Genomic DNA, 14,690 nt, shown 5'->3' on the forward strand with positions numbered 1-14,690 from the left:
AAGGAGGTTCTCATCCAGATTATTCCATCAAAGATGGTTACCTTCTCATGAACAATCGCCTTTTTGTCACTCTTCCTGTTCGACAAAAGGTGCTTAAAGAAAGTCATGAACCCCCTTATGCAGGGCATAGAGGGAGGGCAGCCACTCTAAGTACAATTGAGCGCTACTTTTATTGGCCAACATTACGAAAAGATACACATAACTTCATTGAGGCTTGTCTGGTATGCCAAAAATCCAAATATAATAGGCAGAAGATTCCAGGATTGTTGCAACCTCTTCCAGTGCCCAAAGATCTATAGGAATCTATCACAATGGATTTCATCTCAGGTATTCCAAGAACACCTCAAGGTCATGATATGATTTGGGTCATAATTGATAGATTCAGCAAACAATCACATTTTATTCCATGTCATAAAACATTGAAATCCGCACAAGCTGCAAGACTTTTCATTCAACATATCTTCAGATTACATGGTATGCCTTCTGAGATCATTTCAGATAGAGACTCCAAATTCACAAGTAACTTTTGGCGTGCTTTATTTGAGAATTTGGGAACCACTTTAAAGTTCTCCTCAGCTTTTCATCCTCAAAGTAACGGCCAAACAGAGGTGATAAATCTCACTCTTTTGGATATGTTGAAAGCTTATGTTAGTGAACATAAATCACAATGGGAGAAATATCTTCCATTATTGGAATTTGCTTACAACAATACAGTGCACTCATCCACAGGGAAAGCTCCAAATGAAATAGTACAGGGTAAACTGATTCCTCCTCCAATTATTCGCACTAAAGATAAGATTTTTGCTGCTGATGAGTTTGCTTCAGATTTAAAAACAACAATGGATCAAGTTCGAGCCACTATCAAAGTTGCGCAAGAGCGACAAAAGAAGCAAGCAGATAAACGAAGAAGACCTTTGGCTTTTGAAAAGGGTCAATATGTCTTGCTAAAGTTTGATAAAAGCAGGCTCAAACAAGGTTCTAGTCAAAATTCATCTTTTCCAAAGCTCTCCAGTAGATACTTTGGACCCTTCAAAGTGATTGAGAAAATAAATAAAGTTTCTTATCGACTTGAGCTTCCTACTCATTGGAAAATACACAATGCTTTTCATGTAAGTTTGCTAAAACCTTACATAGGACCAGAACCAAAGGAACCCATTACTGAAGATCCCCCAGAAGTTGAAGAAACAGAGCAACTCTTGGAACCTGAAAAGATTTTGTTTCTCAAGGATCGAACCACGAGAAGTGGCCTTGTGACACGAAAATTCTTGCTAAAATTCAAGAATCTACCCACCACAGATGCATAGTGGGTAGATGAAAAATTCATGAAGGATTACTCAAATATTCTACAACAATATCAAGAAGATTTTCAGCTGAGGACAACTGAATAAAAGCCAGAGGGCTGTCACAACTCTATAGAAACAAAATTTGTATCCTTTTTCATTAATTTATCTATATAATGATTTATTAAATTTATTTCCTTTGCACTAATTAGATATAAAGAAAAGTGCATTGGAGCTGGCCACTGATGAGTGGTCACAGGTTATGGTGGACCCACACGGTGGGTTAGAGAAAAGATAGTTCACACTTCCACCTATATGACCTGATTGGGCGCCTGTGACTAGAACTCACGCATATCAGGGTTAGACTCGCACACAGAAAGGATTGATGCCTTGAAGTGTGGGCTAGATCCACCAGAACAGACAGTTATAATCAACAAGATGGCATGATCATGAAATGCTTGTATAATGTGCATGTGTGGGCTGAAAGCTTGAAATGCACATTTCTTTACATAGGAAAGTCACATGAAGATTCGGATACCATTTTTGCGATGTACACGGAAAAAGCTTTCATATGATACCCATATTGGGGGGGTCCCTAAATTCTAGGAGATCCCTAAATTTTAGGAGTTCCCTAAATTTTAGGAGCCTCGAATTAGCCTAAAAATGCTAGTCCTAAAAAATAGGGATGTCATTCTAAAAATAGTAAGTTCTGTACTCTGACTGTGCTTACTAAATTTGGTTGTTTCTATTCTTGACAGTATTCAACCCAAAAAGGAAGGCCATAAAGAAGAGACAAGTGTCAAGACACTTGTCACACAAGTTTTCAAGTGTCCCACCACTTGTCACATCTCATGACATGTGGCTGGACACTTGTCTTGTGCTACTCCACTTTCCCCTTTTGTACTAGCTCTCCCCTCTCCTATAAATAAGAGCTCGTTTTTCTTCATTGAGGATCATTTTTCTTTGCTGTAAACTCATGTACAGCACCCACAGATAGCCAAACTGGCCCCATCCATCCCCATCATTATCCCCCACTTCTCCATTATCAAATTCCTCCATATTCCCTCTTCTATCACTGTTGTTTTACAAGACAGCAAGCCTGTAAATTCATTACAGCACCTCCTTCTTGAGCTCTTTCTTCCATTTTAGCTACAAGAAGCAAGCTCTATCCCTGTACTGCTGATCAACGATGGAGAAAGGCTGAATTCCCCTTTTTCTTCTCTCATACTGTAAAGAAATCAGTTCTTATCATTGCATAATAGATAATGCATGTGTGTTTGTACATCTTTGCATGATCTTGTGAGAGTGAGAATTACTTCTTCTCACTCTCAGGTTGATTGTAACTGAGCTCTTCCCTAAGGGACTTGGGTTGAGCAGAAATACATTCCTTCGGGGGGGGTTGCCCATCTTCAACCCTCAATCTTGTCTCCATTACTTTTACATTTTTATGGCTGTAATTTTGTGAGTAATTTTCATTTTCAGCTTTAAGTGTTCATTCTCTTTTATATTAAATCTCGAAAACAAGCAAATATCATAATTGTTAAGCATACTACGTTGTTCGGGGCGTTTACATTAATACTCAGGGAACAACCAAAGAACAATAGAATCAAACATGAGCCGCCATTTCAAGGCGCTGTTTCTCATCGTATTTCATTCTCGATCACACAACTACTGCTCGAATACAACTGCCTGACGTTTTAGACTTGCGCCCTGACTTTCACGTGAAACATCATACGAAATATAAAGGCTACTTCATACATGCTAATCCAAAAGACTACATGTACACTAATTCTAAGGTATAAAATAGTGCTAAATATACGGTGGAATTCAAGTCCTAACACCTAGCACAGCCCAGTGGATGATTGGGACAATCATGACTCGAACCCACAAGCATGTGGATATCTAATTGAAAACATGAAAACTAGATATGATTAAGAACTACTCAAAGAACACAGTTATGCCTTGCCAGAGGCCTTGCACCCCTTGACAAGCCACACTGAGCTACCATGAGTAGAGCCCCTCTAGGATACTCGTAGCCCTCTTGTGCAATTGCATAATTAGTTCAAAGAGTCAGTAGTATGCTCAAAACATGGTATAAACAAAACAAGAAGTACAACCAAACTAACAGCTAAGAGGATCTAGGAGTATAGAGAATGATATCTTTGCATGAAGACATCTTCCATACCATAGCTTCAGCATCATGATCCTCAACAGTATCATGATCCATGACAGTAAAATCCTGATGAACGTTGTGAATCACTTCCTCAATAACAGAATCACCATCATGAGATCGAAAATCTCTATGCTACAACAAAGAAGCCACATATTCATCACTTTTTCTTTTTGCATCCAAAGCCTTCTCCAATTTATCAATCACATCCATGCATTTAGTCTCTAAATTTGCCACTTTCAACCTCAAGGCATCTCTCTTATGAACTACATCCTCATAATCTGCTGAAACAAAAACATTTTTAAGCATATGATAAGGTTTGGAAATCATTCCATCAAACTCATCAACAACCATTTGCCATGCAGTTTTGACATCATCCAGCAATGCATTCTTAATATCCTCAAACTTAGATTTTAATATCACCGAAGCATCTATCTCAACTTCTATATTATTCAAAATTTGTTTTTCAACTTCATGTAATGGCTGAAATCTTTCCAATAGCAATTTATAATCAACTTGAAGTCCAACATATTTTCCCATAAAAATCGGCATCTCATCCAAACATTTAGTTCTAAGTTCATTAGTCCACTTCTCAAATAAGGCAATAGACATCTTGTTTCTATCCAACAACTGCTGCATCTCTACAATTTTCCCCCCAAGTTCAGATTGCAATGTTTCATACTCACACTGTTTTTGCTACAACTTTTGAAACAACTCCTCAATTGTCTTTTGCTGAACAGACAACTGAACCTGCAAGTCACTAACCCGAACTGCAGTCCGAGCATTCTGCTTATCATATTCCTGAAAATAATTCATGAGTTTCTGCATAACCCCCATAACATCAGAGAGACTATCAATATGACCATCATGCATCTGAGAACGCGTCACGAGGACGTGAAAATTTGATGCTTTGCTTATGTTTAATTGACATTTGATTAAAGGATTAATCAAATGTGCAATTAAAAGATGCACATGTGTTGCACATGTGAGATGCAAGCTATTTTTTCACAGTTGAAGGCCGAAGGACCCTGTGAAAAATATGGGTGTCAAAGGCAAAAGTTGTAACAAGTTACACTTGTTAGATTCTAGGTGAATTTTGGTGTCAGTTTGCCCCTAGGACCATTAATTGACCATTAAGTGTCAGTGGTGACACTAGGGACTAGGCATTAATTAATGGATTAATGCTTGTCCAAGGGTCAATTAATGCATGGGACCACTTTGGGTTGCAAATGGCCTAGCCAATTAATTTTTGGATGGGCAAGGTCAATTTTTTGGGCATGGATTAAGGGCTGAATTAATTTTCAGAATTAATTAATTCTGAAAATTAATTAAATGGCTGAAAATTGCTGAAAATGGAATAAGAAAGCTGCCGCTTGGCAAAACTTTCCCATGCAAGTGGGGGAAAGACTAAATAGGGCTGAAGGGAGAGAAAAATCTCGTTTTTTCATTTTGGAGCTGTTGGGAAGAGGTGTTGGATTGTTGCTGCCAGCTTTTGGGGCCATTTCCCAGCCATTGGAGACCAATTTGGTGATGGAGATTGCATATTCTTGACCTTGGGAAGCTGGCAATTATTGCTGATGCACTTTCTCCTGAAGATCACAGTCTCTGATGCTCCTATTGTTGTTGGTGCATCCGTTTGGGGTTGCTACAGCAGGGCACCAGCAGATTTTGATCAATTCATCGCGACAAATCTTAGAGTTTTCTCTCTCTACAACATTCTCTCATCTCCTTCAGCCTATGCTTAGTCATTCTCAACAATTCTTAGCCATTCAGAGGAGATCTCAGTCATTTTTGGTGGGTTGATCTGTAATTTCTGCAGTAAACCCTAATTTACAGCAGAAATTAGGGTTTAGCAGCCACCTTGGGATCCGTGCCAAAGATTGAAAGCTCAAGGGACTGAAATCAGCAGCTGATAATTGAAGATTATCAAGGGATTTCAAGAGCCAACCTATCCCGAATTGATTTGGGGCAGCATTTGGCCAACCAAGGGTCAAATTGGAGAAGAAGTCCTGGGTGAATCAAGGGGAAAATGACCCAAAAGGCCTGCTGGTCATTTATGACAGCAAGAGCAATTGGTTAGCAGGAGGAGATTGAAGAATCTCAAGTTGTACTCCTTCCAATTAAATGAAGCTAAAGAAATACCGCAAGGGGCGCCAGTTTTGTAGCCAACAGGGAGTCTACTATCCAAGAATGTTATGGTAAAGTGTGTATTTCATTTTATGTGCATTTATTTATTGCTGTAATCAACTCTTAAATCAGGTTATCACCACCCATTCCAAGAAGGAAGGCTGGTTTCTAAAAGAACTAAAACAGAAGGTCTGCTTCATTTTCAGCCACATGCTGATCACCAAGTACATTACCAGAATGGTTTTGAAATTTAACAGAAACATCCTGCTTTTTCCCATCTGACATAGGCATACTCCTAAGTCATATCCTACCAATTTTTTGCTTTTTCTTTGCATAAGAATTGCCTTCCATTTTAGAAGTATCATGAGCTTGTTTGCCAACATTAAGTACATTCTCAATACCTGCATCCTTACTATCTTCCTTGACAGATTCTGAAGCAACCTGCTTGGCATATGCCTCATCATACCCCACTTGCCTCAAATCACAATAAATAGCCTGTTCCTCAAGATTACCGTCAAACAAATCATGAACACCCTGAAAATTTTCACCATCGTGAGAAGCATCAATTTTAACCTTTGTTTCCATTGCATCGTCTATCAAAGATGTAGCATCCAACTTCAGCAAATATTCAGCAGTAAGTTCGGGATACAACACCCATGCATACTCATCCAGACCTGCTAGGAAACAGCCCATCCGAGATTTTTGAAAGACCTTGGTTTTTGAGATCTTAATGTCAGCCATTAGCCTCTCATACATAAGACCTGCCCAATTCGACATCCCCAAATTTTCAGCATAATACAGAATGCCATAGGTGTCTCTAGCAATGCTGCCAGTTTTAATGAACAACATAAACCGCTCCATAAACCATCATAACTGCAATTTCCGGACCCTATCAACACGTTTCAGCACATACACATTCCTAGATCCAGTAGGGTCCCCAAAAGCATAATGCATTTGATCTTCAGTACACCGATATGCAATCGGATTATCATTCATAGGAAGAGAAAAAACCTGGCTCACAATTGCAGCAGTCAACTCGGCATGGCCTACAATCTTGCCATTGGAGTATCTTAAAATGTTCATTTGTACTAAAGCATGTACATTCGAGGCCCACTGATCCCATGGCAATCGGGCATACTCATACAAACCTATCTTTTGCGACCATAACCAATGCACCTCTGCCTCAACATTAAGATACAAATTAGAATCCAAAAAGGGAGTAGCTACAGCACTTGGGCTCGAAAGGTATGCAACATTCGTTGGTATAACCTCATCATCTCCCTGCTGCACCAATTTGTCATCATCAGTGCCCTCATACAGCTCATCATCGTCTTCTTCCTGCCGACCACGCTTGGACATTGAAAGATTACAAGCTGAAGAACAGCGAGTATGCGTCACGGTGACGATGGCCGCAGATCAAGAATGAGTCGAGAACGGCGAAAGAGATGAAGCCCCGAACGAAAATGCATAGTCTCTTCCATATGCATGCCAAAGTCCATTTTGTCACTTAGTCCACCCTCCTTTGTACCAAATGTCACTTCAATATCATGGGATTTAGACCATTCACACACATAACTGCCAAACTCATTCTCTTGTCCCACTTGAAAGAATTACATGAACATTGGAATAATAGGGTTGTACTAGTCTCTTCAGCATAAATCCATTCACTGTAGGGTGCAAAACTTTTCCTTGCAAGTCTTGTAATAAAAATGTGCCTTGACCCATATCCTTGAAAATCACAAAGGGACCTACATACCTGAGTTTTAATTGACCAAGAAATTTGCCAAGTCAAGAGTTATAAACTACAACCCAATCTCCTTCCTGAAAATTTTTCTTTTTGATATGTCTATTAACCCAAGCCTGTCTCCGTTGTTGTGTGACACCTGAAATATAAGCAGCCAATACCCTGTCCTTCTCCAATTTCAGGAGTTGTTCTAGTCTATGTTGCACTGACTCTTCAGGGTCCACCTTATGTATAGCAGCAATTCTCAAACTTGGTACCACAAATTCCATGGGAACCACAACTTCTAAACCGTAGACAAGTCTGAAGGGTATATTGCAACTCTGTATGCTGTCCTCAAAGCCCACAATGCTGAATCAAGTTTAGTATCCCAATCGTCCCTATTATCCTCAACAATTTTCTTCAAGATAAGGAGTAAAATCTTGTTGGAACTTTCAGCTTGATCGTTAGCTTGAGGGTGATATGGGATAGATTTTTTGTGCAGAATCATATGCCTGATTGTCAATTCTCTGATCACTTGATTCAAGAAATGCTTTCCCCGATCACTAATCAGCTCAATAGGACACCCAAATCTGGTCATAATGTTAGAGTATAAAAACTTGGCCACACTTGCTGCTTTATTATCTTTCAATGACTGAGCTTCTACCCACTTTGTAGCATAGTCAATGCAAAGCAAAATGTATCTATTAACTGTCCATTTAGCTACTGGTTTGATGTGCCCGACAAAGTCAATTCCCCATTTTTGAAATGGCTCAAGTGGTAATACAGGATGATCTTGCATCCTATCCCTATTAAGTGGTTAACCTTCCTTCAGACATTGCAAACACTCTTTGGCATATTGATGAGCATCTTTCAACACAGTAGGTCACCAAAGACCTACCTACAATATTTTCCTGCTTGTAATCTCTCCTGAAAAATGACCTCCTGATAATCCGGTATGAGCTTCATGCAACACTGCTGGTTGTTTGAATTTAGGAACACACCTTCTCAATACATTATCAACTCCTATTCTATACAGTGTGTTCAAAATGACCTGAAATAATCTACTCTTTAATGCCAATCTTCTTCTCTAATCTGATGAAAGATGTGTAAGCATAATTCCTGACTTCAAAAAATGCAGCATCTGGTCATAATATGAATTAGGGTCAAGCACCTGAACCTCAAAAAGTTCAGCATCAGGTAACTTCTCATAAATTCCTACTTCAGACTCATGACTTTGCAATCTATTTAGATAATCAGCAATGGCATGCTCTTTCTCTGGTGTGTGAATAACCTTAAAATCAAACTCTTGCAGCAACAACATCCATCTAGCCAATCTACCTCTCAATTGAGGCTTGTTAATCAAAAATAGCAATGCTTGATGATCCACATGAAAAACAACCTGATTTTCCAATAAATAGTATCTGAATTTCTGCACCGAGAAGACCATTCCAAGTGCTTCTCTTTCAGTGACAAAATAGTACCTTTCAACAGCACTCAATCTCTTGCTTGCATAATAAATTGATCTGTACCAACCTGGCACTTTATCCTACATAAGAACAGCTCCCACAGCCAAATCAGATGCATCAACAAAAATATGGAAAGATAAATCCCATGCTGGAGGTTGCAAAATTGGAGCCACCACCAACATCTTTTTCAAAACACTAAAAGCTCTCTCCTGATCTTCCCTCCATACAAAGTGTATCCCTTTCTTTGTGAGAGTTGTAAGAGGAGAACAGATATGTGATAGGTACCTTAAATATCTGCTATGCCACTTAATCTGCCCCACAAACCTCATAATTTCTTACACATTACTTGGAGCCTTAGCCTTCTGAACGACTGCAATCTTCCTGGTGTCTATACTCATACCCTCTTCAAATAGGATATAACCTAACAACACACCCCTTTGGGCTACAAACACTGACTTGAAAGGATTTAATGACATGCCAAACATTCTGTATCTCTGAAAGCATAGTCTGAGGTGTTTTAAGTGTTCGCTTTTGCTACCAAAAACACAAAAATCATCAATGAATACTCTCATAAAAGTTGTTAAATATGGTTCAAATGTTTTGTGAGCAGCTCCTTGAAACTCAAGCGGTCTGTTTTTCAACCCAAAGGTCATAACTGTGCTAACATAAGCTCCCCACTCTGTAATGAAAGTTGTCTTATCCATATCTTCCAGATGCATCCTGATCTCATTATATCCTAAAAACCATCCAGGAAACTGCACATCTCATGACTTGCTACATAATCCAAAAGAAAATCAGTAAAAGGAATGGAGAAGGGATCAGTAATAGTAGCTACATTTAATTTCCAGTAATCCACACAAACTCTGATCTTCCCATTCTTCTTCGGCACTACAACAATAGAAGATAGCCAAGTAACCTCATGAACCGGTTTGATAAACCCAACTCTCAAAAGCTTGTCAAGTTCTTCCTTGACATGTTTGGCATAATTAGGATTCATTCTATACCTCTTTTGAACAATAGTCTTAGCATCCTTTTTCAAGTTTACCCTATGCTGACACACAGCTGGGGATCAAATCCTTTCATATCTATATAATCCCAAGCAAAAAAATCTTGAAACTCTCTGCACAACTGAATTAGATCCTGCTTGAAATTATCTTCCACAAAAATACTGTCCTTAATGGGTTTAGGCTCTCCTTCTATATTAAGGTTAACCTCTTGAACCTCATCTTCAACCACTCTTGCCGATCTTCTCATTGTATGCGCACAACTGAATTAGATCCTGCTTGAAATTATCTTCCACAAAAATACTGTCCTTAATGGGTTTAGGCTCTCCTTCTATATTAAGGTTAACCTCTTGAACCTCATCTTCAACCACTCTTGCCGATCTTCTCATTGTATGCTCATAACTTAGTTCAGCCTCAACAATAGCTTTCTATCCTTCTTCATCCAATGTACCATAACTGTCCGTACCAGTTTGTTGTTTGTCAGGTATTTCTTGCTGAGAAACTTCAGGATAAGTTGTACTGTGGTCCTAAATTAATTTATTCTACTCATTTTCAGACCTGTCCTGAAATATAGGCTGCTCCTTATCTTCAGGAAGACCTTCCAAAATCTGCCCTGACTGATTTTGTACTGCAGTTTGAACAGTTTGTTATTGCTGGACTGCATTTCCAATCATATTGGGCTGCTCTTGATACTCTTGTATAATACCATCAACATCTATTTCAAAAACTGAAACCACAGAAGGATTTGCTTGAAGAAATAATTCCTCCTCATCATCTTCCACTTCATCTGCAAGGTTAATAGTTTGGGCTACTACAGGTCTAGAAAAACTCTTCAAAATAACCTTATTTACTGTGGATAACCTAATCTCCTTAAGTCCTCTTGGAATGCACACATAGTCATTTCCCCAATCCTGCTTGAGTTTAGCCAATCTGAACCACGGTCTTCCCAAAAGCATTGTATAGGAATCCCCAATTTCTGGCATTCTCAAGACCACAAAACTTACCCTAAACTTCAGGCCACCTACTCAAATTTATTGATTTCTAAGAATACCCAAAGGCTGTAACCTCCTTTGGTCTACCATCCGGACTTGAAATGGAGTTGGTAATAGCTCCTCTTGCTTAGTTACCAAATATGTATGTTCAAGAAGTATGTTAACTCCTGAACCTCCATCCAACAGAACATGATCATACTTATTACCTGCATACTCAACTTGAATGATAGGTACTTGATAATCCACCACTTCTTGTTGGGTTGGTATCACTACGTGATAGTCAAGAACTATTTGATCCTGAACTGCTATACTTTCAAGAACTTCTTATTGCTTTTGTCTGATCTTCAAGAGTAACTTCTCCTTAAATCTCCCGCATTAAATCCAAAATTTGCTCCAAGGTTAAATGCAAAGAAAACTTTGCTAAAGCCCGGAATAGCTCTTCTGAGCCTCCTTGTTGTAATTTTTCAGCAACTGTGCTATCAGGAAACTGCTCCTGATCATCAAGAGACTAATTTTAATGTTCAAAAACGTACTCCTGATATTCAGGAAACTACTCTTGCAGTTCAGGTTTCTGCAGACCTGAATCCCCTGCATCATCAACTTGATCAACTTCACATTTTTCAACAAGTTTTTGCATCTTTCTCACCTGCTTTGTTGCCTTTTTCCTTATCTTCTCTTGTTCCTGCCAATCAAGCTTCATATCAGCTTGACTTCTAGTTACTGCTAAGACCATTGGTTCCTCTTGACATTCCTCTATTTCAAGACAATTAGAACAATCACAATGAATATGCATACTTGCAGCATTAATGTTACCTGACACCTCCTTTGCCTCTTCTTGAACCTTCGCTTGCTGAATTGTCCAGCCAGTAGTTCCTGTACCATTATGGAATTTCATTTTCTCATCTTGATCAGGTAACTCTATAAGGACTACTACAACAAGGGCATGTGGATGTTGTTGATAAGATGCTCCTACAGGTCTTCCATCATTGCGGGACCTTACTACTAGCATTCCTCTCTCAGTCCTATGCCTTGCCCAAAGTTCACAGTTTGGTCCAACAAAGTGTCCTTAATCTCCACAATAGTGGCATGCTTCCGTTTGGATAGTTTGTTGTTGTGCCTGAAAATTTTCCCAAGGCTATCTAGCCTACATACGTCTAGGTCCTCTGAAGGATCTCTGTGATATGGTGTCGAGAATAATCTAATTTACTGCAACTGGTTGAACAGGTCTTGGTCTAGCCTGCATCACTAGCATCTATTGTGCCATCCTAACATTAGGATTATACCAACAAGTCCTAGTTTCATGGCCCTTTCTCTGACATATCTCACAATGCTTTTCCTTCTTCTTACTTTCAGAAATACCTAAATCTTTTAGCTTTTGTTTTATCAATTTATCTAACTTGCTCTCCTCTGACTTCTTCTTATCTTTATCCTTTGCTTTCTTCTTTTTGGTCTTGGATGATCCTGATTTCTTCTTTTTCTTCTTATGCCTCCTCTTACTAGAGTTATCCTCATCAGAGTCACTTGAATCATCATCTGAATTTGAGCTATAATCACTATCCTCATCATCACTATTTGTGTTTGAATCTGCATCAGAATCTGAGTCCGAAGAGTCCACATCTTTATTGTTCTTAGATCTAGAGGTACCAAGTCTTTTCTCCACTCTCATAGCTGCCCTAATCAATGTATCCAATGTATCATTATGACCCATCTCAACATTGGCAATGGGATTCTAAATCTTACCCCTAAAGCCCTTCATAAAGTAGATGATTTGCATCTCCACTGAAGGTGTATCATCAACATCCAGCCTATTCAACAAATTTCTGAATTTCTAGACATAGTCCTCCACTAACATAGTCTTTTGTTTGATCTTCCTTAAAATATCTCCGGGAGTTTTGTCCTTCCGGAACCTGTCTAAAAATGTTGTTTTTAAAGCATCATATGAATTGTATGCTGCCATACCATAACTGGCAAACCAGTCTATAGCCTTTCCTTGAAAGGTAGTAGCAAACTGTTGCTTTTTTACCTGATCCCCGTACATTTGGTTGAATCCACTTGATGTCCACCTAGTCTCAAACTGGGCCGCATGACAATCAGAGTCGTATTTTTTCTTTTCGGAAAACTTAGAGGCCCTAACCTTTGGGTTAACAATCTGATTTGGATTCATTATATTCGGCTTATGAGGCCTCCGCAATGGCGGTAAAGAATTAAATTTTAAAGACTTCTTAGATTGAAGGGTTGTACCTCTCAGTAAAATTGATCTCCCAAGTACTATATGTTGCAGTCTTTCGAGTGCCTGCTTAGGAGGCGTTTCTTGATCTTTAGGTGGTAATGATGGTTTCTCATCTTCCGAAACATTAGATGAAATTCAGGAGTCGGAGAAATTGGAAAAGATTCTTCAGAACCAACAGGAGAATTATAAACGGTTGGTGTACGCCCAAAGGAACCCACATCCTGATCACCCTGACTATCAGGTACAACCTGTTCTTCATCCAACCTGCCTAATGCTTCAACAACCTCTGCATCATTAAGAAAAACTTCCTGCTATTGCTACCTTGCTAATGCCTCCCTTAATTCTTGTGATCTGCTCCTGGTAAGAATAGGGTTAGAATGATAAGGGTAATTGCCTAACATAAATGCTACCAATAAAAGGCGCCTGATACATCGTCAATGCCATCAGCATTCCTGTCACCTAAATCTCTTAAGGAATTGATTCTAGATCTGCACCTAAATCAAGAAATTATTTTCCTGAGACTGGCAGGGATCGCCAAAGTGTTACGGCTTCTTCAAATGCCATAACAATCAAGACACATTTTTCTGCCTGAAAACACCACAGTATTGTAGAAAACTTCTTGAATAAATTTGCAGCTATTGATACCATATAACTTTCCGGAGATATATCCAAACATGAAGCAAGACCTACACCCTGATTTTCAGGTGAAACATCATACGAAAGATAAAGGCTACTTCATACATGCTGATCCAAAAGACTACATGCACACTAATTCTAAGGTATAAAATAGTGCTAAATATACGGTGGAATTCAAGTCCTAATAGTAATGTCTAAGATTAAGCAAAAGACACACTTGAACTATACCATCATGCAACCTCTCTTTCTTTCGGCGTGGAAGGACAAGGTCTCCATGCTCATCCAAGCAGAAATCATCATCCCTTGAGCTTCTCAGTTGTTCGGACAAAGAGCGTTGATCATCTATCTTTTGAGAATGAAAGGCTCCTACGATTTGGCTGGCTGCAAAATATGAATGAGAAACATCTATTATATTTTTGGCTTTTGAGACAGATAGACTATGCAAATTTTAGAATCTTCCCTGGTTTGGCTGGGTGTGAATGAATTAAAAGTTAAAAACATGGTTTACATTGGGCCTTCTAGAACAGTATGAACAATCTGAAAGCATTAGAACCTCTTCATTAACCTAGCTTAACTATCTGCAAACATGTGAACAGTGAATATATGTGCTACAATTTGTCCCCCTAGAACAGCAAGAGCAACAAAAAGAGTTCATTATCTTTTACTCTGACCTACCTTGGCTGGCGGTAAAAAGCATGAATTATGCAGAAATCTCTTCACTGTACTGCAAAGGGCATGAATTTTATCCCTCGTGAGCACCAGATTTTGGCACGTGCTTTTGTGCTGCCCAAACCCATGCAAGCATGCACAATAAGTTTTAGGCAAATTCCCACTATGATTCTCACATTGAGGATTACAGCAATATCATGAGATTGTACAAGGGAGGAACTGCATACCTAGCTAGATGTGGTTGGGGGCATGGGGTTGCTGCACCCACCAGCTCCCTGGCCCCCAACCGCACCCAGTAAAGTATGCAATGGCTCCCAAGCAAAAGCTCATAACTATGAAAAAAACCAAGGGAAAAGAATCCCTTTTCCCACATGGGAAAATGTCCAAAAGCTT

The 14,690-nt window shown here is 39.1% G+C and overlaps 1 protein-coding gene across 2 annotated transcripts in view; it reads right to left on the reverse strand.

The window, feature by feature from the left end:
* Nucleotides 1-14,690, reverse strand: part of LOC148018932 (Putative methyltransferase family protein) — a 52,738-nt gene that overhangs the window by 37,375 nt on the left and 673 nt on the right. Inside the window, exon 2 of one of the 2 annotated variants that reach the window (XM_087701495.1) lies at nt 13,857-14,009. The exons of the other annotated variant lie outside the window; for it this stretch is intronic. Within the exon in view, the coding sequence (XP_087557621.1) occupies nt 13,857-14,009 (153 nt within the window). The remainder of the gene's footprint in view (nt 1-13,856; nt 14,010-14,690) is intronic. 2 annotated transcript variants of the gene reach the window in all.

This window comes from Lygodium microphyllum, chromosome 20 (genome assembly GCF_053477565.2).
Source record: "Lygodium microphyllum isolate KBCC chromosome 20, Lygodium_microphyllum_v1.1.10, whole genome shotgun sequence".
Taxonomy (NCBI): Eukaryota; Viridiplantae; Streptophyta; class Polypodiopsida; order Schizaeales; family Lygodiaceae; genus Lygodium; species Lygodium microphyllum.